General features: G+C 42.7%; 1 protein-coding gene across 7 annotated transcripts in view; it reads left to right on the forward strand.

Annotated features, from left to right (window-relative positions):
• chd9 (chromodomain helicase DNA binding protein 9) overlaps positions 1-25,074 on the forward strand; it is a 143,217-nt gene that overhangs the window by 105,800 nt on the left and 12,343 nt on the right. For all 7 annotated transcript variants that reach the window (XM_046345638.1, XM_046345640.1, XM_046345641.1 and 4 more), the window contains 12 exons: positions 1,283-1,468; positions 1,705-1,815; positions 1,958-2,154; positions 3,487-3,686; positions 3,880-4,039; positions 11,201-11,290; positions 14,379-14,482; positions 14,894-15,011; positions 15,357-15,414; positions 15,584-15,632; positions 24,285-24,540; positions 24,697-24,902. In XM_046345638.1, coding sequence (XP_046201594.1) covers positions 1,283-1,468; positions 1,705-1,815; positions 1,958-2,154; positions 3,487-3,686; positions 3,880-4,039; positions 11,201-11,290; positions 14,379-14,482; positions 14,894-15,011; positions 15,357-15,414; positions 15,584-15,632; positions 24,285-24,540; positions 24,697-24,902 — 1,735 coding nt within the window. The remainder of the gene's footprint in view (positions 1-1,282; positions 1,469-1,704; positions 1,816-1,957; positions 2,155-3,486; positions 3,687-3,879; positions 4,040-11,200; positions 11,291-14,378; positions 14,483-14,893; positions 15,012-15,356; positions 15,415-15,583; positions 15,633-24,284; positions 24,541-24,696; positions 24,903-25,074) is intronic.

The following is a 25,074-nucleotide window of genomic DNA, read 5'->3' on the forward strand; positions in this document are numbered from 1 at the left end:
TGGAGATGGGAGAACCTTCCAGAATGACAACCATCTCTACATCACTCCACCAATCAGGCCTTTATGGTAGAAAGCCACATGACAGCACGCTTGGAGTTTGCCAAAAGGCACCTAAAACTCTCAGATCATGAGAAACAAGATTATCTGGTCTAATGAAACCAAGATTGAACTCTTTGGTCTGAATGCCAAGCGTTTCATCTGGAGAAAACCTGGCACCATCCCTATGGTGTAGCATGGTGGTGGCAGCATCATGCTGTGGGAATGTTTTTCAGTGGCAGGGACTGGGAGACCAGTCAAGATTGATGCAAAGATGAATGGAGCAAAGTACAGAGAGATCCTTGATTAAAACCAGAGTGCTCAGGACCTCAGACTGGGGAGGAGGTTCACCTTCCAACAGGACAACAACGCTATGCACACAGCCAAGACAACACAGGAGTGGCTTCGGGACAAGTCTCTGAATGTCCTTGAGTAGCCCTGCCAGAGCCCGGACTTGAACCCGATCAAACTTCTCTGGAGAGACCTGAAAGTAGCTGTGAAGCGACGCTCCCCATCCAACCTGACAGAGCTTGAGAGGATCTGCAGAGAAGAATGGGAGAAACTCCCCAAATACAGGTGTGCCAAACTTGTAGCGTAATACATTTGCAAAGCAAAATATATATATATATATTATTTTTGCTTTGTCATTATGTGGTATTGTGTGTAGATTGATGAGGGGAAAAAATGATTTCATCCATTTTAGAATAAGGCTGTATTGTAACAAAATGTGTAAAAAGTCAAGGGGACAGAATATATTCCGAAGGCACAAAATGTTAAGTCCATTCTACAAAATGAAAATGTAGAAAATGGACTAGTCAATATAATGAACACAGCTTTGAGATATCCTCTTATTGCATCATCAGTGTGTAGGAGGAGCTTAGCTGTTTCTCTCTCTGGATTAGCTGGACTATCAGGAAGAAAGTGTTGAGCAGACATTATCACCATCAGCTACATACTAACACACCATGGGTCAGCTGGGGGTTGCTGCTACTCTTTAAGATTTAAAAAGGTCTGGCATGTGATCCAGTTCAGCTTCAGTTCAACTAACTGTCGCTCCTCTGCGTTTCTCACACTAGAGTGTCTGTCTGTTTTTGTGTGGTGTTAATGCGTAGGGATGTGTTATCGCTCATGTTTGTGTGTACAATGATGTAATGTGTAAATAGTCCAGTCTGTGATCTACTGTAGTCCATCATCAGTTCCCCTAACACCCTCTCTGTTTCTCCTTCTCCCCCTCCCCTCTCTCCAGCCGACCCAGCAGCAGCTGTCTAAGAAGGAGATCGAGGACCTGCTGAGGAAAGGGGCGTATGGAGCTCTGATGGATGATGAGGATGAGGGGGCCAAGTTCTGTGAGGAGGACATCGACCAGATCCTTCAACGCAGGACCAAGACCATCACCATCGAGTCTGAGGGACGGGGATCTACCTTTGCCAAGGTACCAGTGACTGAAAGAGCACCACACAGTGGTCATTGTTTGAATGTTGCTATCCTTTTCCTTTCTGCATGACTAGCAGTAGTAACCAGTGTCTCCTGTCTACTCTCATGTCACTCTTCATCACAGACTCTCAGCTCTTTTAGGAGACTCAGACTTCTCATTGAAGGAGACTCAGGAAGGAACAGTGAATCAGATTAACAAGGTTTAATGTGATATAATGTCTCCTTCTCTCTCAGGCCAGTTTTGTGGCATCCGGAAACCGCACAGACATTTCTCTGGACGACCCCAACTTCTGGGACAAGTGGGCCAAGAAGGCTGAGATTGACATGGACACTGCCAATGGCAGAGTAAGTAATGCTTTAGTTTAAACACTGAACTTGCTCTTTCTGGCCGCGATGAGATATGTTATATAGGAGATAAGATCAATGCCATGTGTAAATTTGCTACAATAGTATCTGAGTATCTGTGTATGTTCCTATTCCACAACAGAACAGCCTGGTAATTGACACTCCAAGGGTGAGGAAGCAGACCCGACCCTTCAGTGCCACTAAGGACGAGCTGGCAGAGCTGTCAGAGGGGGAGAGTGACAACGAGGACAAGCCCAAGCTCCGCCGGCCCCACGACCGCCTCAACAGCTACGGCAGGACAGAGTGCTTCAGAGTGGAGAAGAACCTACTAGTATACGGGTCAGTGACAGTGACTGGACCACTTATGCTAGATAATATACAAACCAACATTGATACTAAATAACAATGTTCTTTAATACTTATCTTGGGGACCCACAGGATGTGCAGACTTGAGTTTCAGCCCAGACCAACCACATCTTGTTCTTAGTGTTACTGCTGTACAGTATTGTGTCTGTACTGAGGCTCTCCTGTGTTGTCCATCTATATTGTACAGTATTGTGTCTGTACTGAGGCTCTCCTGTGTTGTCCATCTATATTGTACAGTATTGTGTCTGTACTGAGGCTCTCCTGTGTTGTCCATCTATATTGTACAGTATTGTGTCTGTACTGAGACTCTCCTGTGTTGTCCATCTATATTGTACAGTATTGTGTCTGTACTGAGACTCTCCTGTGTTGTCCATCTATATTGTACAGTGTTGTCTGCACTGAGGCTCTCCTGTGTTGTCCATGTATGTTGTACAGTATTGTGTCTGTACTGAGGCTCTCCTGTGTTGTCCATCTATATTGTAGTGTTGTCTGTATTGAGGCTCTCCTGTGTTGGCCATCTATATTGTACAGTATTGTGTCTGTACTGAGACTCTCCTGTGTTGTCCATCTATATTGTACAGTGTTGTCTATATTGAGGCTCTCCTGTGTTGTCCATCTATATTGTACAGTGTTGTCTGTATTGAGGCTCTCCTGTGTTGGCCATCTATATTGTACAGTATTGTGTCTGTACTGAGGCTCTCCTGTGTTGTCCATCTATATTGTATTGTGTCTGTACTGAAGCTCTCCTGTGTTGTCCATCTATATTGTACAGTATTGTGTCTGTACTGTGGCTCTCCTGTGTTGTCCATCTATATTGTACAGTATATTGTCTGTACTGAGGCTCTCCTGTGTTGTCCATCTATATTGTACAGTATTGTGTCTGTACTGTGGCTCTCCTGTGTTGTCTATCTATATTGTACAGTGTTGTCTGTATTGAGGCCCTCCTGTGTTGTCCATCTATATTGTACAGTATTGTGTCTGTACTGAGGCTCTCCTGTGTTGTCCATCTATATTGTACAGTATTGTGTCTGTACTGAGGCTCTCCTGTGTTATCCATCTATATTGTACAGTATTGTGTCTGTACTGAGACTCTCCTGTGTTGTCCATCTATATTGTACAGTGTTGTCTATATTGAGGCTCTCCTGTGTTGTCCATCTATATTGTACAGTGTTGTCTGTATTGAGGCTCTCCTGTGTTGGCCATCTATATTGTATTGTGTCTGTACTGAAGCTCTCCTGTGTTGTCCATCTATATTGTACAGCATTTGTCTCCTGTATTGACCCTCTCCTCTCCTGTGTCGTCCAGGTGGGGTCGTTGGAAGGATATCCTGCTCCATGGTCGTTTTAAGAAGCAGCTGACAGAGCGTGATGTAGAGTCTATCTGCAGAGCCCTTCTGGCCTACTGTCTGGTTCACTACCGCGGTGACGACAAGATCAAGAGCTTCATGTGGGACCTGATCGCCCCCTCCGAGGACGGACAGACCAAGGAACTACAGAACCACCTGGGTACGTTACAAGCTCACAATGACCAAAGCTCAGGGATCCAACCACAAATTAGAATCTGGTTCCTCTCAAGGAATTCGTCCTTTAAAGGGCATTTCCCCTTACCGCTGTGCTATTGGTTTACTGTTAATGTTTTTAATGTGGGTTTATAAACCGGTGTCCATAACCACAAATCGTATCTGTGTTCCTCCCTCAGGTTTGTCGACCCCAGTCCCCAGAGGCAGGAAGGGGAAGAAGATGAAGACTCAATCCAGCACGTTTGACATCCAGAAGGCTGAGTGGATCAGGAAGCACAACCCAGAACACATGCTGCAGGATGAGGGATACAAGAAGCACCTCAAACACCACTGCAACAAGTAAGAAGCTACTCTTGGTACAATAGGCCTATAGTATTAAATATATTCAGTACACTTTTAGATTTTTTTTATGGTATTGTTGTCTAATAGTTACATTAACAAAGACAAGTTGTTTGTTCCAATGTGTCTTAGCTTGGTTTTTATTGATGTTGGAAATAAACATAGGTTCTTGTCTCTGTCGCATATAGAGTTGAGAACATTTTTGAAACGTCTCATATTTTGTATTTCCCTCAGTTTGCTTCAGTGTGTTGAAGCTAGCCTGTGTGAAAACATAATTGTATGTTTTTGTCAATAGCAGAGTTTTGACTCAACACCACTGTCTGTAATTAAGACAAATTGAAGCAGCCATCTTCTCCATCTGTGGCTTTCCTCTATAATGACCGTGAATCAGATTATAGATTACACTGCTGAATGATAATCCTCTGAATGGGATTTTAACACAAACTAATAGCTGTCATTGATCTTTTATTGACAGATAGAAAAACTGATTACACTACAGCCAGGGATGTATTATATTTTATATAAAGCTACATAGATGATGGGGAGAAGAAAACAACTCTTACATCCAATGAAATGGTTTGAAATATGAACCTATAAGTTAGCAGATAATGGTTGTTGAGATATAAAACATATCCAAATAGATAATGGTTGTTGAGATATAAAACTTGGCCAAATAGATAATGGTTGTTGAGATATAAAACTTATCCAAATACATGTAGATGATGGTTGTTGAGATATAAAACTTAGCCAAATAGATAATGGTTGTTGAGATATAAAAGTTAGCCAAATAGATAATGGTTGTTGAGATATAAAACTTAGCCAAATAGATGATGGTTGTTGAGATATAAAACTTAGCCACATAGATAATGGTTGTTGAGATATAAAACTTATCCAAATAGATAATGGTTGTTGAGATATAAAACTTATCCAAATAGATAATGGTTGTTGAGATATAAAACTTAGCCAAATAGATGATGGTTGTTGAGATATAAAACTTATCCAACTAGATGATGGTTGTTGAGATATAAAACATATCCAAATAGATAATGGTTGTTGAGATATAAAACTTGGCCAAATAGATAATGGTTGTTGAGATATAAAACTTATCCAAATACATGTAGATGATGGTTGTTGAGATATAAAACTTAGCCAAATAGATAATGGTTGTTGAGATATAAAAGTTAGCCAAATAGATAATGGTTGTTGAGATATAAAACTTAGCCAAATAGATGATGGTTGTTGAGATATAAAACTTAGCCACATAGATAATGGTTGTTGAGATATAAAACTTATCCAAATAGATAATGGTTGTTGAGATATAAAACTTATCCAAATAGATAATGGTTGTTGAGATATAAAACTTAGCCAAATAGATGATGGTTGTTGAGATATAAAACTTATCCAACTAGATGATGGTTGTTGAGATATAAAACTTATCCAACTAGATGATGGTTGTTGAGATATAAAACTTATCCAACTAGATGATGGTTGTTGAGATATAAAACTTATCCAAATAGATGATGGTTGTTGAGATATAAAACTTAGCCAAATACATGCAGATAATGGTTGTTGAGATATAAAACTTATCCAAATAGATAATGGTTGTTGAGATATAAAACTTAGCCAAATACATGTAGATGATGGTTGTTGAGATATAAAACTTAGCCAAATACATGTAGATGATGGTTGTTGAGATATAAAACTTATCCAAATAGATAATGGTTGTTGAGATATAAAACTTAGCCAAATAGATAATGGTTGTTGAGATATAAAACTTATCCAAATACATGTAGATGATGGTTGTTGAGATATAAAACTTAGCCAAATAGATAATGGTTGTTGAGATATAAAACTTATCCAAATAGATAATGGTTGTTGAAATATAAAACTTAGCCAAATAGATAATGGTTGTTGAGATATAAAACTTATCCAAATAGATGATGGTTGTTGAGATATAAAACTTAGCCAAATAGATAATGGTTGTTGAGATATAAAACTTATCCAAATAGATAATGGTTGTTGAGATATAAAACTTAGCCAAATAGATAATGGTTGTTGAGATATAAAACTTAGCCAAATAGATGATGGTTGTTGAGATATAAAACGTATCCAAATAGATTATGGTTGTTGAGATATAAAACTTATCCAAATAGATAATGGTTGTTGAGATATAAAACTTAGCCAAATAGATAATGGTTGTTGCGATATAAAACTTATCCAAATACATGTAAATGATGGTTGTTGAGATATAAAACTTATCCAAATAGATGATGGTTGTTGAGATATAAAACTTAGCCAAATACATGCAGATAATGGTTGTTGAGATATAAAACTTATCCAAATAGATAATGGTTGTTGAGATATAAAACTTAGCCAAATAGATAATGGTTGTTGAGATATAAAACTTAGCCAAATAGATAATGGTTGTTGAGATATAAAACTTAGCCAAATAGATAATGGTTGTTGAGATATAAAACTTATCCAAATAGATAATGGTTATTGAGATATAAAACTTATCCAAATACATGTAGATGATGGTTGTTGAGATATAAAACTTATCCAAATAGATAATGGTTGTTGAGATATAAAACTTAGCCAAATAGATAATGGTTGTTGAGATATAAAACTTAGCCAAATAGATAATGGTTGTTGAGATATAAAACTTAGCCAAATAGATAATGGTTGTTGAGATATAAAACTTATCCAAATAGATGATTGTTGTTGAGATATAAAACTTAGCCAAATAGATAATGGTTGTTGAGATATAAAACGTATCCAAATACATGTAGATGATGGTTGTTGAGATATAAAACTTATCCAAATAGATAATGGTTGTTGAGATATAAAACTTAGCCAAATAGATAATGGTTGTTGAGATATAAAACTTATCCAAATAGATCATGGTTGTTGAGATATAAAACTTAGCCAAATACATGTAGATGATGGTTGTTGAGATATAAAACTTATCCAAATACATGTAGATGATGGTTGTTGAGATATAAAACTTATCCAAATAGATAATGGTTGTTGAGATATAAAACTTATCCAAATAGATAATGGTTGTTGAGATATAAAACTTAGCCAACTAGATGATGGTTGTTGAGATATAAAACTTAGCCAAATAGATAATGGTTGTTGAGATATAAAACTTAGCCAAATAGATAATGGTTGTTGATATATAAAACTTAGCCAAATAGATAATGGTTGTTGAGATATAAAACTTAGCCAAATAGATAATGGTTGTTGAGATATAAAACTTATCCAAATAGATAATGGTTGTTGAGATATAAAACTTAGCCAACTAGATTATGGTTGTTGAGATATAAAACTTAGCCAACTAGATGATGGTTGTTGAGAAATAAAACTTAGCCAACTAGATGATGGTTGTTGAGAAATAAAACTTATCCAACTAGATGATGGTTGTTGAGATATAAAACTTAGCCAACTAGATGATGGTTGTTGAGATATAAAACTTAGCCAACTAGATGATGGTTGTTGAGATATAAAATGTAGCCATATAGATGATGGTGAAATGTGTTAAACTACAGTAAATAGATTTAGGTTGCTGTCTTTCTAAACGGGGTTGTTTGGGGGGTTTGTCTCCTGGCATCCTGCTTTAAACAGAGTCATGCAGGGCTTCCACAGAAAGTTCCCCATTGTTCCCAGAGCAGTAGTGCTGAAGCCAGGCATCGTCCGATGGGAGGCTCTCTGGTCAAACGGGGACACACTCTGTGGCTTTGCTGACCTCCATGTTTTCCCCTCAGGGAGGAATGTGGACTGACGTGGGGATGGGGCATGCACAGGCATGGCCCCCTACTGTCCCTGTCCCACACAGAGATCCAGAACCCTGTCCTATGATAATGACATTTAGAAGATGTGTGTTCAATACTGTGTAGCTACTAGTACTGGCCTGTTAGGAATGTAAGGTTAAGACTGACGAGGCCTGTGTTCAGTTGGGATATGTGTAACATTCTCAGTATGACTTGTGCTAATACATGCCATATATATGATCTGCATGTGATTGTGGGTGTGTGTTTACCTTTATGTATCTGACTGTTTGTATCATGTGGACTGTGTGTGTGTGTGTGTGTGTGTGTGTGTGTGTGTGTGTGTGTGTGTGTGTGTGTGTGTGTGTGTGTGTGTGTGTGTGTGTGTGTGTGTGTGTGTGTGTGTGTGTGTGTGTGTGTGTGTGTGTGTGTGTGTGTGTGTGTGTGTGTGTGTGTGTGTGTGTGTGAGAGTACTCATACTCATGTGCATGTATGAGCTCTATGTCTGGGGCAGAGAGGTTCCCTTCTCCGTCAGATACCTCCCACACTCCAGGCTGTCTGTCTGAGTGTAAGTGAGAGAGGGAAAGAGTGATGTAGGGCCTTGCTGACAGCCACAGGAAACAGCAGCTGCTGCAGGGAGACCCAGGGCACAGCCCCTCAGAGGCAGGGAGGGAGGGGAGAGGCCTCAGCACTGGAGCTCACAGCTCTGCCTGCAGAGGGGGTGTTCTCATGTCACTCCCTTTCCACTAGTGTCATACTGGATGTGTAAAGCTAGGGCCACACACACCATCTGAAGAAATCTACACTGGACCTTTTAACCTTTTAACCTGCCTTTTAACCTGCTAGCTTAAGAGAGGAAGGGAGACTAGAATGTATGCCAGTAAATCACAGATCAGGCATACCATACTCCACCCACCACCCTCCACCTTCCACCTCCTGATTGATGCCTGGCTGGGTACGTCATGGAAACAGCATCTCCTCTGACTCAGCCTGCCTCTCTCTTCTCTCCTCTCCCTGCCAGCCCAGAGATCACATCATATCACACCACTCATCTCTATGGCACATACATTGTCTCACTCCCTATGGCAAAGACACTGTCTCAGTCTCTATGGCACAGACACTGTCTCAGTCTCTATGGCACAGACACTGTCTCGCCCTCTATGGCACAGACACTGTCTCGCTCTCTATGGCACAGACACTGTCTCGCTCTCTATGGCACAGACACTGTCTCGCTCTCTATGGCACAGACACTGTCTCAGTCTCTATGGCACAGACACTGTCTCAGTCTCTATGGCACAGACACTGTCTCAGTCTCTATGGCACAGACACTGTCTCAGTCTCTATGGCACAGACACTGTCTCAGTCTCTATGGCACAGACACTGTCTCAGTCTCTATGGCACAGACACTGTCTCAGTCTCTATGGCACAGACACTGTCTCAGTCTCTATGGCACAGACACTGTCTCGCTCTCTATGGCACAGTGACAGTACTGACTGCATATTTTCTATCCCACTCCATTTTGGTCATGTGTATGTGTCATTGAAGACAACATTTATACAGTATATACAACAATACAAAATGTTTCCCTTTGCATGGACAGTTGATCCACCATGACGAGCTAGGCACCGTGTTTCAGTCATCTACCGTGACGAGCTAGGCACCGTGTTTCAGTCATCTACCGTGACGAGCTAGGCACAGTATGTCAGTCATCTACCGTGACGAGCTAGGCACCGTGTTTCAGTCATCTACCGTGACGAGCTAGGCACAGTATGTCAGTCATCTACCGTGACGAGCTAGGCACAGTATGTCAGTCATCTACCGTGACGAGCTAGGCACCGTGTTTCAGTCATCTACCGTGACGAGCTAGGCACAGTATGTCAGTCATCTACCGTGACGAGCTAGGCACCGTGTTTCAGTCATCTACCGTGACGAGCTAGGCACAGTATGTCAGTCATCTACCGTGACGAGCTAGGCACCGTGTTTCAGTCATCTACCGTGATGAGCTAGGCACCGTGTTTCAGTCATCTATCGTGATGAGCTAGGCACAGTATGTCAGTCATCTACCGTGATGAGCAAGGCATCGTGTTTCAGTCATCTACCGTGACGAGCTAGGCACAGTATGTCAGTCATCTACCGTGACGAGCTAGGCACCATGTTTCAGTCATCTACTGTGACGAGCTAGGCACAGTATGTCAGTCATCTACCGTGACGAGCTAGGCACCGTGTTTCAGTCATATACTATGACGAGCTAGGCACCGTGTTTCAGTCATCTACCGTGACGAGCTAGGCACCGTGTTTCAGTCATCTACCGTGACGAGCTAGGCACCGTGTTTCAGTCATCTACCGTGACGAGCTAGGCACCGTGTTTCAGTCATCTACCGTGACGAGCTAGGCACCGTGTTTCAGTCATCTACCGTGACGAGCTAGGCACCGTGTTTCAGTCATCTACCGTGACGAGCTAGGCACCGTGTTTCAGTCATCTACCGTGACGAGCTAGGCACAGTATGTCAGTCATCTACCGTGACGAGCTAGGCACAGTATGTCAGTCATCTACCGTGACGAGCTAGGCACTGTGTTTCAGTCATCTACCGTGACGAGCTAGGCACCGTGTTTCAGTCATCTACTGTGACGAGCTAGGCACAGTATGTCAGTCATCTACCGTGACGAGCTAGGCACCGTGTTTCAGTCATATACTGTGACGAGCTAGGCACCGTGTTTCAGTCATCTACCGTGACGAGCTAGGCACCGTGTTTCAGTCATCTACCGTGACGAGCTAGGCACCGTGTTTCAGTCATCTACCGTGACGAGCTAGGCACCGTGTTTCAGTCATCTACCGTGACGAGCTAGGCACCGTGTTTCAGTCATCTACCGTGACGAGCTAGGCACTGTGTTTCAGTCATCTACCGTGACGAGCTAGGCACCGTGTTTCAGTCATCTACCGTGACGAGCTAGGCACAGTATGTCAGTCATCTACCGTGACGAGCTAGGCACAGTATGTCAGTCATCTACCGTGACGAGCTAGGCACTGTGTTTCAGTCATCTACCGTGACGAGCTAGGCACCGCATTTCAGTCATCTACCGTGACGAGCTAGGCACCGTATTTCAGTCATCCAGGAGGAAAATGAGAATGTGTGTGAGAGAGTGTGATATTTTGTGTGTGTGTGTGTGTGTGTGTGTGTGTGTGTGTGTGTGTGTGTGTGTGTGTGTGTGTGTGTGTGTGTGTGTGTGTGTGTGTGTGTGTGTGTGTGTGTGTGTGTGTGTGTGTGTGTGTGTGTGTGTGTGTGTGTGTGTGTGTTTACGGACGTGAGTGCGTGTGAAAGCCGTTCTGCTCTCTCAGCGTTTGTGCGTGCTGAGGCTTTGTGGTGACCGCGGGCGGGGCTGTGTCTGTGTGCAGGGTGTTGCTGCGGGTTAGAATGCTCTACTACCTGAAACAAGAGGTGATGGGAAACCAGTCACAGAAGATACTGGACGGCGTGGACTCCAGGTGAGCTGAACTTTCACCTCTTTTACAACCAAACAGCTCTGAACATTGACACCCTTAGAGTAGAGAACACAACATTTCCAAAGCTCACTGATGCTCTCTCTGTCTATCCTCTAATTGTCATTTCAGTTATTAGATTATTTGAAGAGGATTACACTATTTACTCCATTATTTAGCGATGGTCGGATTGATCGGAGCTATTCAGGCTAGACTGAATGTTATGCCAACCAGTTCAGCCAGGCTGCCAGCACTATGCCAGTATTTGTTTAAGTTTGGGATTTCTGGTAAGCTGCTGGCACGCAAATTCAGCTGACACATCGTTTTAGAAGGTTCCGTTTACATTAACATTTTTAATAAAAACCTGTTCATTCATGGGCCCATGTTGTTCATGTTTTTCATGTTAAGGACATAGACCAAACATGACAGGTTGTTCCCATACATACTGTAGCTGTCTCTATCTATCACCATGTATGAAGGAGGGCACAGCTAGTCAGACTCAGGGAAGGAAGGTCCATGTCTGCAGGAGGGCACAGCTTGTCAGACTCAGGGAAGGAAGGTCCATGTATAACAGAGGGCACAGCTAGTCAGACTCAGGGAAGGAAGGTCCATGTATAACAGAGGGCACAGCTAGTCAGACTCCGGGAAGGAAGGTCCATGTATAACAGAGGGCACAGCTAGTCAGACTCAGGGAAGGATGGTCCATTTATAACGGAGGGCACAGCTAGTCAGACTCAGGGAAGGAAGGTCCATGTATAACAGAGGGCACAGCTAGTCAGACTCCGGGAAGGAAGGTCCATGTTACATTTACATTACATTTAAGTCATTTAGCAGACGCTCTTATCCAGAGCGACTTACAAATTGGTGCATTCACCTTATGACATCCAGTGGGACAGTCACTTAACAATAGTGCATCTAAAACTTAGGGGGGGGGGGGTGAGAGGGATTACTTATCCTATCCTAGGTATTCCTTAAAGAGGTGGGGTTTCAGGTGTCTCCGGAAGGTGGTGATTGACTCCGCTGTCCTTCAGACATGGACCTTCCTTCCCTGAGTCTGACTAGCTGTGCTGAAGGAGGGCACAGCTAGTCAGACTCAGGGAAGGAAGGTCCATTTATAACGGAGGGCACAGCTAGTCAGACTCAGGGAAGGAAGGTCCATGTATAACAGAGGGCACAACTAGTCAGACTCAGGGAAGGAAGGTCCATGTATAACAGAGGGCACAGCTAGTCAGACTCAGGGAAGGAAAGTCCATGTCTGAAGGAGGTCACAGCTAGTCAGACTCAGGGAAGGAAGGTCCATGTATAACGGAGGGCACAGCTAGTCAGACTCAGGGAAGGAAGGTCCATGTCTGAAGGAGGGCACAGCTAGTCAGACTCAGGGAAGGAAGGTCCATGTCTGAAGGAGGGCACAGCTAGTCAGACTCAGGGAAGGAAAGTTCATGTCTGAAGGAGGGCACAGCTAGTCAGACTCAGGGAAGGAAAGTCCATGTCTGAAGGAGGGCACAGCTAGTCAGACTCAGGGAAGGAAGGTCCATGTCTGAAGGAGGGCACAGCTAGTCAGACTCATGGAAGGAAGGTCCATGTCTGAAGGAGGGCACAGCTAGTCAGACTCAGGGAAGGAAGGTCCATGTATGCAGGAGGGCACAGCTAGTCAGACTCAGGGAAGGAAGGTCCATGTCTGAAGGAGGGCACAGCTAGTCAGACTCAGGGAAGGAAGGTCCATGTATAACGGAGGGCACAGGTAGTCAGGCTCAGGGAAGGAAAGTCCATGTCTGAAAGAGGGCACAGCTAGTCAGACTCAGGGAAGGAAGGTCCATGTATGCAGGAGGGCACAGCTAGTCAGACTCAGGGAAGGAAGGTCCATGTCTGAAGGTGGGCACAGCTAGTCAGACTCAGGGAAGGAAGGTCCATGTCTGAAGGAGGGCACAGCTAGTCAGACTCAGGGAAGGAAAGTCCATGTCTGAAGGAGGGCACAGCTAGTCAGACTCGAGAAGGAAGGTCCATGTCTGACGGAGGGCACAGCTAGTCAGACTCAGGGAAGGAAGGTCCATGTATAACGGAGGGCACAGCTAGTCAGACTCAGGGAAGGAAGGTCCATGTATAACAGAGGGCACAGCTAGTCAGACTCAGGGAAGGAAAGTCCATGTCTGAAGGAGGGCACAGCTAGTCAGACTCAGGGAAGGAAAGTTCATGTCTGAAGGAGGGCACAGCTAGTCAGACTCAGGGAAGGAAGGTCCATGTATAACAGAGGACATAGCTAGTCAGACTCATGGAAGGAAGGTCCATGTCTGAAGGAGGGCACAGCTAGTCAGACTCAGGGAAGGATGGTCCATTTAACAGAGGGCACATAGTCGGACGGAGGGTCCATGTATAACAGAGGGCACAACTAGTCAGACTCAGGGAAGGAAGGTCCATGTATAACAGAGGGCACAGCTAGTCAGACTCAGGGAAGGAAGGTCCATGTATAACAGAGGGCACAGCTAGTCAGACTCCGGGAAGGAAGGTCCATGTATAACAGAGGGCACAGCTAGTCAGACTCAGGGAAGGATGGTCCATTTATAACGGAGGGCACAGCTAGTCAGACTCAGGGAAGGAAGGTCCATGTATAACAGAGGGCACAGCTAGTCGGACTCCGGGAAGGAAGGTCCATGTATAACAGAGGGCACAACTAGTCAGACTCAGGGAAGGAAGGTCCATGTATAACAGAGGGCACAGCTAGTCAGACTCAGGGAAGGAAGGTCCATGTCTGAAGGAGGGCACAGCTAGTCAGACTCGGGGGAAAGTCAGTAGTCACTCCACCTGCTGTTTAAAGATGGATCAGCAGCTTCTCAGAACCAATACTATTAACTTAAGGAGGGTATTCAGAAGTGGGTGAGGAAAAACATTGACTATTTCTAGCCTCCAGACACATTTTCAGCCTTGATGCTGAAAGCTCATGGTTTTGGGTGTACCATGCTGTTGCTTATCTGAGAATCAATGTTGGGATGGAAACCCAGCTGTCATAGTACCCATGAGTCCCCCATGCTGTTGTACCCATAAGTCCCTGTTCCTCCTGTCATGTTGTGTTCTGTCCACACTCCCTCCTCCTCATCAGTGAGATCAAGATCTGGGTTCCTGAGCCCGACAGCTCTGAGCTACCAGCCCTGTGGTGGGACAACATCTCTGACAAGTGTCTGCTGTTGGGGGTCTACAAGCACGGTGAGTCAACAACAGGGACCAGGGATGTGCTAACTGACCCACAGGCCTGAGACATCTAGAATGTGTGATACTAGGGCTACGAAACTTAGCATAAAGTCATGTATTGGGCATGTATTCTAAGTGGGTTTACTAGAATGGATATAGGAACAGAGCCTAGACAAATGTAGAGATTGAAAAAGGGTCAGGGGGAATTCATCAGATATGGTGTATGTACAATTCTGAGTTAGTGTCATGTGGAAAATGTACTGTATGTGTTTTCATGTTCTTCCACGGGGATGTAGTTAACACTGGATGACAGCTGTCACACACCTTTGGGGGAAAGTGGCCAGCTGGATGTTTGTTTTCTATCTCTTCATGTTTCCAAGTTCTAACCTCTGTTTGCTTACCTCTCCACTGTGGTCCACTATACAGGTTATGAGAAGTATAACACAGTGCGTGCAGACCCTGCCCTCTGCTTCCTAGAGCGGGTGGGCCGGCCAGACGAGAAGGCCATCGCTGCTGAACAGAGAGCCAATGACTTCATGGATGGGTAGGTAACATTACACATCATGGCTGACTGACTGACTGAGTCAGTTAGTTAGCTTGTCGGTCTCTTCCACTGACTCAGACAGGGCTTAAACACACAATGACACACTTAAAAAGTTTCAGTTGTTGTAACACTTTTTATAACCAGTCATAAAGCTATGATAGAAAAGGAAGAAACCAGAAACTGATATTATTGTAAAAAACTTTTCTGTCCGTGTTTAGTTCAGAGCTTAGGAGCTGCCTGCAAGTTCCCCTGTCTGTTACCTTGTGTGGCCCTTGCTGACTGACTGGATAACTGGCTGACTTACTGGCTGGCTGGCTGGCTGACGGTTGTTATCTGTGTTTGCAGGGACGTGGATGACCCAGAATACAAGCCTGCCCCAGCCTTGCTGAAGGACGATATGGAGGTGAGGCAACAGTGAACGGGGGCAGAACAGAGCCAGCACAGCAACAGATAAGGCTGCTGTACACACTGACTGGCATGTGTATTCTCTGCCCCTGTAGAGACTAGATAATACAGGTTGTTTTGAGTGTTATTGTGTCCAGTGTTTTAACACACACTTCTCTCCTCCATAGGATGACGCCTCCTCTCCTGGAGACCTGGTTGTCACAGACAACCCTGGAGGTCAGTTACATCTTTCTATTCAGTCTCTTTCTACTCAGCTTTTGTACTATCACAACCAATACACATCATATCACAATATATACTACCAGTCACTACTACCAGTCACTACTACTACTAGTCACTACTACTACTACTAATACTGCTACTGCAAGTCACGACTACTACTACCAGTCACTACTACTAATACTGCTACTACAAGTCACTACTACTACTACCAGTCACTACTACTACTACTAATACTACTAATACTACTACTACAAGTCACTACTAATACTACCAGTCACTACTACTACCCGTAACTACTACTACTACTAATACAAGTCACTACTAATACTACCAGTCTCTACTACTACTACAAGTCACTACTACTACTACCAGTCACTACTACTACTACTACTACTACTACTACTACCAGTCACTACTACTACTACTGCTACAAGTCACTACTAATACTACAAGTCACTACTACTACTACTACCAGTCACTACTACTACTACTGCTACAAGTCACTACTAATACTACAAGTCACTACTACTACTACTACTACTACTACTACTACTACCAGTCACTACTACAACTCACTACTACTACTACCAGTCACTACTACTACTACTACCAGTCACTACTACTACTACTAAACTCAGCAAAAAAAGAAACGTCCCATTTTCAGGACCCTGTCTTTCAAAGATAATTGGTAAAAATCCAAATAACTTCACAGATCTTCATTCTAAAGGGTTTAAACACTTTTTCCCATGCTTGTTCAATGAACCATAAACAGTTAATGAACATGCACCTGTGGAACGGTCGTTAAGACACAACAGCTTACAGACGGTAGGCAATAAAGGTCACAGTTATGAAAACTTGGGACACTAAAGAGTCCTTTCTACTGACTGAAAAACACCAAAAGAAAGATACCCCAGGTCCATGCTCATCGGCGCGAACATGCCTTAGGCATGCTGCAAGGAGGCATGAGGACTGCAGATGTGGCCAGGGCAATAAATTGCAATGCCCGTACTGTGAGACGCCTAAGACAGAGCTACATGGAGACAGGACGGACAGCTGATCATCCTCGCAGTGGCAGACCACGTGTAACAACACCTGCACAGGATCGGTACATCCGAACATCACACCTCTGGGACAGGTACAGGATGCTAACGACAACTGCCTGAGTTGCACCAGGAACACACAATCCCTCCATCAGTGCTCAGAATGTCCACAATCAGCTGAGAGAGGCTGGACTGAGGGCTTGTAGGCCTGTTGTAAGGCAGGTCCTCACCAGACATCACCGGCAACAACGTTGCCTATGGGCACAAACCCACCATCACTGGACCAGACAGGACTGGCAAAAAGTGCTCTTCACTGACGAGTCGCGGTTTTGTCTCACCAGGGGTGATGGTCGGATTCGCGTTTATCGTCGAAGGAATGAGCATTACACCAAGGCCTGTACTCTGGAGCGGCATCGATTTGGAGGTGGAGGGTTCGTCATGGTCTGTGGCGGTGTGTCACAGATCATCATCGGACTGAGCTTGTTGTCATTGCAGGCAATCTCAACGCTGTGCGTTACAGGGAAGATATCCTCCTCCCTCATGTGGTACCCTTCCTGCAGGCTCATCCTGACAGGACCCTCCAGCATAACAATGCCACCAGCCATACTGCTCGTTCTGTGCGTGATTTCCTGCAAGACAGGAATGTCAGTGTTCTGCCATGGCCAGCAAAGAGCCCGGCTCGTAATCCCATTGAGCACATCTGGGACCTGTTGGATCGGAGGGTGAGGGCTAGGGCCATTCCCCCCAGAAATGTCCGGGAACTTGCAGGTGCCTTGGTGGAAGAGTGGGGTAACATCTCACAGCAAGAACTGGCAAATCTGGTGCAGTCCATGAGGAGGAGATGCACTGCAGTACTTAATGCAGCTGGTGGCCACACCAGATACTGACTGTTACTTTTGATTTTGATCCCCCCTTTGTTTAGGGACACATTATTCCATTTATGTTAGTCACATGTCTGTGGAACTTGTTCAGTTTATGTTTCAGTTGTTGAATCTTGATATGTTCATACAAATATTTACACATGTTAGGCTTGCTGAAAATAAACGCAGTTGACAGTGAGAGGATGTTTTTTGTTGTTGCTGAGTTTACTACTACTACTACCAGCTACTGCTGCACTACTACTACCAGTCACCACTAATACTACTATTACCACTCGCTACTACTACAACTAGTTAATACTACTACTACTACTACCAGTCACCACTAATACTAATATTACCACTCGCTACTACTACAACTAGTTAATACTACTACTACTACTACCAGTCACCACTAATACTACTATTACCACTCGCTACTACTACAACTAGTTAATACTACTACTACTACCAGCTACTGCTGCTACTACTACTACTACCAGTCACCACAAATACTACTATTACCACTCGCTACTACTACAACTAGTTAATACAACTACTACTACCAGTTAATACTACTACTACTACCAGCAGTCACCACCACTACTACTACTACCAGTCACCACTAATACTACTATTACCACTCGCTACTACTACTACCAGTTAATACTACTACTACTACTACCAGCTACTGCTGCTACTACTACTACCAGTCACCACTAATACTACTATTACCACTCGCTACTACTACAACTAGTTAATACTACTACTACTACTACCAGTTAATACTACTACTACCAGCTACTGCTGCTACTACTACTACCAGTCACCACTAATACTACTATTACCACTCGCTACTACTACAACTAGTTAATACTACTACTACTACCAGTTAATACTACTACTACTACTACCAGCTACTGCTGCTGCTACTACTACTACTACCAGTCACCACTAATACTACTATTACCACTCGCTACTACTACAACTAGTTAATACTACTACTACTACTACCAGTCACCACTAATACTACTATTACCACTCGCTACTACTACAACTAGTTAATACTACTACTACTACTACCAGCTACTGCTGCTACTACTACTACTACCAGTCACCACTAATACTACTATTACCACTCGCTACTACTACAACTAGTTAATACAACTACTACTACCAGTTAATACTACTACTACTACTACCAGTCACCACCACTACTACTACTACCAGTCACCACTAATACTACTATTACCACTCGCTACTACTACAACTAGTTAATACTACTACTACTACCAGTTAATACTACTACTACTACTACCAGCTACTGCTGCTACTACTACTACCAGTCACCACTAATACTACTATTACCACTCGCTACTACTACAACTAGTTAATACTACTACTACTACCAGTTAATACTACTACTACTACTACCAGCTACTGCTGCTGCTACTACTACTACTACCAGTCACCACTAATACTACTATTACCACTCGCTACTACTACAACTAGTTAATACTACTACTACCAGTTAATACTACTACTACTACCAGTCACCACCACTACTACTACTACCAGTCACGACTAATACTACTCACTACTACTACAGCTAGTTAATACTACTGCTACTACTACCAGTCACCACCACTACTACTACTACTACTACCAGTCACGACTAATACTACTACTACTCACTACTACTACGGCTAGTTAATACTACTACTACTACTACCAGCTACTGCTGCTACTACTACTACTACCAGTCACCACTAATACTACTATTACCACTCGCTACTACTACAACTAGTTAATACTACTACTACTACCAGTTAATACTACTACTACTACTACCAGCTACTGCTGCTGCTACTACTACTACTATCAGTCACCACTAATACTACTATTACCACTCGCTACTACTACAACTAGTTAATACTACTACTACTACTACCAGTCACCACTAATACTACTATTACCACTCGCTACTACTACAACTAGTTAATACTACTACTACTACTACCAGCTACTGCTGCTACTACAGTACCACTACCAGTCACCACTAATACTACTATAATACTACTACTACTACTACCGCTACTACTACTAACTAGTTAATACACTACTACTACTACCAGTTAATACTACTACTACTACTACCAGTCACCACCACTACTACTACTACCAGTCACCACTAATACTACTATTACCACTACTACTACTACTACTACAACTAGTTAATACTACTACTACTACCAGTTATACTACTACTACTACTACTACCAGCTACTGCTGCTACTACTACTACCAGTCACCACTAATACTACTATTACCACTCGCTACTACTACAACTAGTTAATACTACTACTACTACCAGTTAATACTACTACCAGTTAATACTAGTTAATACTACTACTACTACTACCAGCTACTGCTGCTGCTACTACTACTACTACCAGTCACCACTAATACTACTATTACCACTCGCTACTACTACTACAACTACCAGTTAATACTACTACTACCAGTTAATACTACTACTACTACTACTACCAGTCACCACCACTACTACTACTACCAGTCACGACTAATACTACTCACTACTACTACAGCTAGTTAATACTACTGCTACTACTACCAGTCACCACCACTACTACTACTACTACTACCAGTCACGACTAATACTACTACTACTCACTACTACTACGGCTAGTTAATACTACTACTACTACTACCAGCTACTGCTGCTACTACTACTACTACCAGTCACCACTAATACTACTATTACCACTCGCTACTACTACAACTAGTTAATACTACTACTACCAGTTAATACTACTACTACTACCAGTCACCACCACTACTACTACTACCAGTCACGACTAATACTACTATTACCACTAATACTACTACTACAGCTAGTTAATACTACTGCTACTACTACCAGTCACCACCACTACTACTACTACCAGTCACCACTAATACTACTACTACTCACTACTACTACAGCTAGTTTACTACTACTACTACTACAGTTAATACTACTACCACTACTACTACTACCAGTCACCACTAATACTACTACTACTACTACCAGTCACCAGTTAATACTACTACTATTACCACTACTACTACTACTACAACTAGTTAATACTACTACTACCAGTTAATACTACTACTACTACAACTAGTCACAGTTAATACTACACCAACTACTACTACTACCAGTCACGACTAATACTACTACTACTACTACTACAGCTAGTTAATACTACTACTACTACTCACCACCACTACTACTACTGCTGCTACTACTACTACTACCAGTCACCACTAATACTACTATTACCACCACTAATACTACTACTACAACTAGTTAATACTACTACTACTACCAGTTAATACTACTACTACTACTACCAGCTACTGCTGCTACTACTACTACCAGTCACCACTAATACTACTATTACCACTCGCTACTACTACAACTAGTTAATACTACTACTACTACTACCAGTTAATACTACTACTACTACCAGTCACCGCCACTACTACTACTACCAGTTGACGACTAATACTACTACTCACTACTATTACAGCTAGTTAATACTACTACTACTACTACCAGCTACTGCTGCTACTAGTAGTACCAGTCACCACTAATACTACTATTACCACTCGCTACTACTACAACTAGTTAATACTACTACTACTACAACTAGTTAATACTACTACTACTACTACCAGTCACCACCACTACTACTACTACTACCAGTCACGATTAATACTACTATTACCACTCGCTACTACTACAACTAGTTAATACTACTACTACTACAACTAGTTAATACTACTACTACTACTACCAGTCACCACCACTACTACTACTACCAGTCACGATTAATACTACTACTACTACTCACTACTACTACAGCTAGTTAATACTGCTACTACTACTACCAGTCACCACTAATACTACTATTACCACTCGCTACTACTACAACTAGTTAATACTACTACTACTACTACCAGTCACCACTAATACTAATATTACTAATACTACTACTACTAGTTAATACTACTACTACAACTAGTTACTACTACTACTACTACTACTACCAGTCACCACTAATACTACTATTACCACTCGCTACTACTACAACTAGTTAATACTACTACTACTACTACCAGCTACTGCTGCTACTACTACTACTACCAGTCACCACTAATACTACTATTACCACTCGCTACTACTACAACTAGTTAATACAACTACTACTACCAGTTAATACTACTACTACTACCAGCAGTCACCACCACTACTACTACTACCAGTCACCACTAATACTACTATTACCACTCGCTACTACTACAACTAGTTAATACTACTACTACCAGTTAATACTACTACTACTACTACCAGCTACTGCTGCTACTACTACTACCAGTCACCACTAATACTACTATTACCACTCGCTACTACTACAACTAGTTAACTACTACTACTACCAGTTAATACTACTACTACCAGCTACTGCTGCTACTACTACTACCAGTCACCACTAATACTACTATTACCACTCGCTACTACTACAACTAGTTAATACTACTACTACTACCAGTTAATACTACTACTACTACTACCAGCTACTGCTGCTGCTACTACTACTACTACCAGTCACCACTAATACTACTATTACCACTCGCTACTACTACAACTAGTTAATACTACTACTACTACTACCAGTCACCACTAATACTACTGCTTACTACTACAGTCACCACGCTACTACTACAACTAGTTAATACTACTACTACTACTACCAGCTACTGCTGCTACTACTACTACTACCAGTCACCACTAATACTACTATTACCACTCGCTACTACTACAACTAGTTAATACAACTACTACTACCAGTTAATACTACTACTACTACTACCAGCTACTGCTGCTACTACTACTACCAGTCACCACTAATACTACTATTACCACTACGCTACTACTACAACTACTACTACTACTACCAGTAATACCTACTAATACTACTACTACCACTCAGTTAATACTAATACTACTACTACCTCACCACCACTACTACTACTAGTTACTACTACTACTACTACAACACTACTACTACTACTAGTTAATACTACTACTACTACCAGCTACTGCTGCTACTACTACTACCAGTCACCACTAATACTACTATTACCACTCGCTACTACTACAACTAGTTAATACTACTACTACTACCAGTTAATACTACTACTACTACTACCAGCTACTGCTGCTGCTACTACTACTACTACCAGTCACCACTAATACTACTATTACCACTCGCTACTACTACAACTAGTTAATACTACTACTACCAGTTAATACTACTACTACTACTACTACCAGTCACCACCACTACTACTACTACCAGTCACGACTAATACTACTCACTACTACTACAGCTAGTTAATACTACTGCTACTACTACCAGTCACCACCACTACTACTACTACCAGTCACGACTAATACTACTACTACTCACTACTACTACAGCTAGTTAATACTACTACTGCTACTACCAGCTACTGCTGCTACTACTACTACTACCAGTCACCACTAATACTACTATTACCACTGCTACTACTACAACTAGTTAACTACTACTACAACTAGTTAATACTACTACTACCAGTTAATACTACTACTACTACCAGTCACCACTAATACTACTACTACTACTACTACTACAGCTAGTTAATACTACTACTACTACTACCAGCTACTGCTGCTGCTACTACTACTACTACCAGTCACCACTAATACTACTATTACCACTCGCTACTACTACAACTAGTTAATACTACTACTACTACCAGTTAATACTACTACTACTACTACCAGCTACTGCTGCTACTACTACTACCAGTCACCACTAATACTACTATTACCACTCGCTACTACTACAACTAGTTAATACTACTACTACTACTACTACTACTACCAGTTAATACTACTACTACTACCAGTCACCGCCACTACTACTACTACCAGTTGACGACTAATACTACTACTCACTACTATTACAGCTAGTTAATACTACTACTACTACTACCAGCTACTGCTGCTACTAGTAGTACCAGTCACCACTAATACTACTATTACCACTCGCTACTACTACAACTAGTTAATACTACTACTACTACAACTAGTTAATACTACTACTACTACTACCAGTCACCACCACAGTCACGATTAATACTACTACTACTACTCACTACTACTACAGCTAGTTAATACTGCTACTACTACTACCAGTCACCACTAATACTACTATTACCACTCGCTACTACTACAACCAGTTAATACTACTACTACTACAACTAGTTAATACTACTACTACTACCAGTTAATACTACTACTACTACTACCAGTCACCACCACTACTACTACTACCAGTCACGACTAATACTACTACTACTACTACTCACTACTACTACAGCTAGTTAATACTACTGCTACTACTACCAGTCACCACCACTACTACAACTACCAGTCACTACTACTACTACTACCAGTCACTACTATTACAACAACAACAACTACTATATATTTTATTACCAACAGTCACTTCTATTACAAACAGTCACTACTACTAGTGAAACTACTACAACTTCTTCCACTACTATAAAACAACTTAAAAGGCGTTCTCCCTGGTTAAACAATGTGTGTGTTGTGTATGTGTGCTCTCCAGAGGGGGCTCCAGTGATGATGGAAGGGTTAGGTGGAGGAGGAGGAGATGCAGCCTACTGGCCCTCCTCCTCAGTGCTAACAGCCAGACTGAGGCGCCTGATCACAGCCTCTCAGCGCTACACCAAGTCCAGACAGATCCTCCACATCCACCAGACCCAGCACACCACCCAGGTCACGCCCTCACTGTGTCCCCTGCCACCCACCCTCAACGACACGATCAACCCCAAGATGGCCGCCAAGATAGAACGCCAACAGAGGTAAGTGAAGCTGCATGGCCTGGACAGAAACGTAGTTAGCCACAGTCTATAACTTATACCAATGTCTCCTCCTTCTCTCTTCTTTCTCTCCTCCCTCTGTGTATATCTCTATCTCTACCCCTATTTCTCTCTGTTTCTCCCTCCCTCTCTCCCCAGATGGACGAGGCGAGAGGAAGCTGATTTTTACCGTGTGGTGTCTACCTTTGGTGTGGTGTTTGACCCAGACCTGGGCCGTTTCGACTGGACCAAGTTCAGAGCCATGGCTCGGCTGCACAAGAAGACAGACGAGAGTCTGCAGAAGTACTTGTGGGCCTTCACTGCCATGTGCAGGAGAGTGTGTCGCCTGCCACCAAGAGAAGGAGGTGAGAGAGATACTGTTCATCTGTGCTGTGCCACCTGTAGAAAGGGTGTGGAAGTCAATATACTTATAAGCTGTATACTGTGTTGTGTGCTTACCATTACCTGCTGATAATGTGCTACAGTATGTCAACGTTAATGATTTCAGGAAATGCTGGGGAAACAAGCAAGTGATAA

This window comes from Oncorhynchus gorbuscha, linkage group LG04, assembly GCF_021184085.1.
Source record: "Oncorhynchus gorbuscha isolate QuinsamMale2020 ecotype Even-year linkage group LG04, OgorEven_v1.0, whole genome shotgun sequence".
NCBI classification, from domain to species: domain Eukaryota; kingdom Metazoa; phylum Chordata; class Actinopteri; order Salmoniformes; family Salmonidae; genus Oncorhynchus; species Oncorhynchus gorbuscha.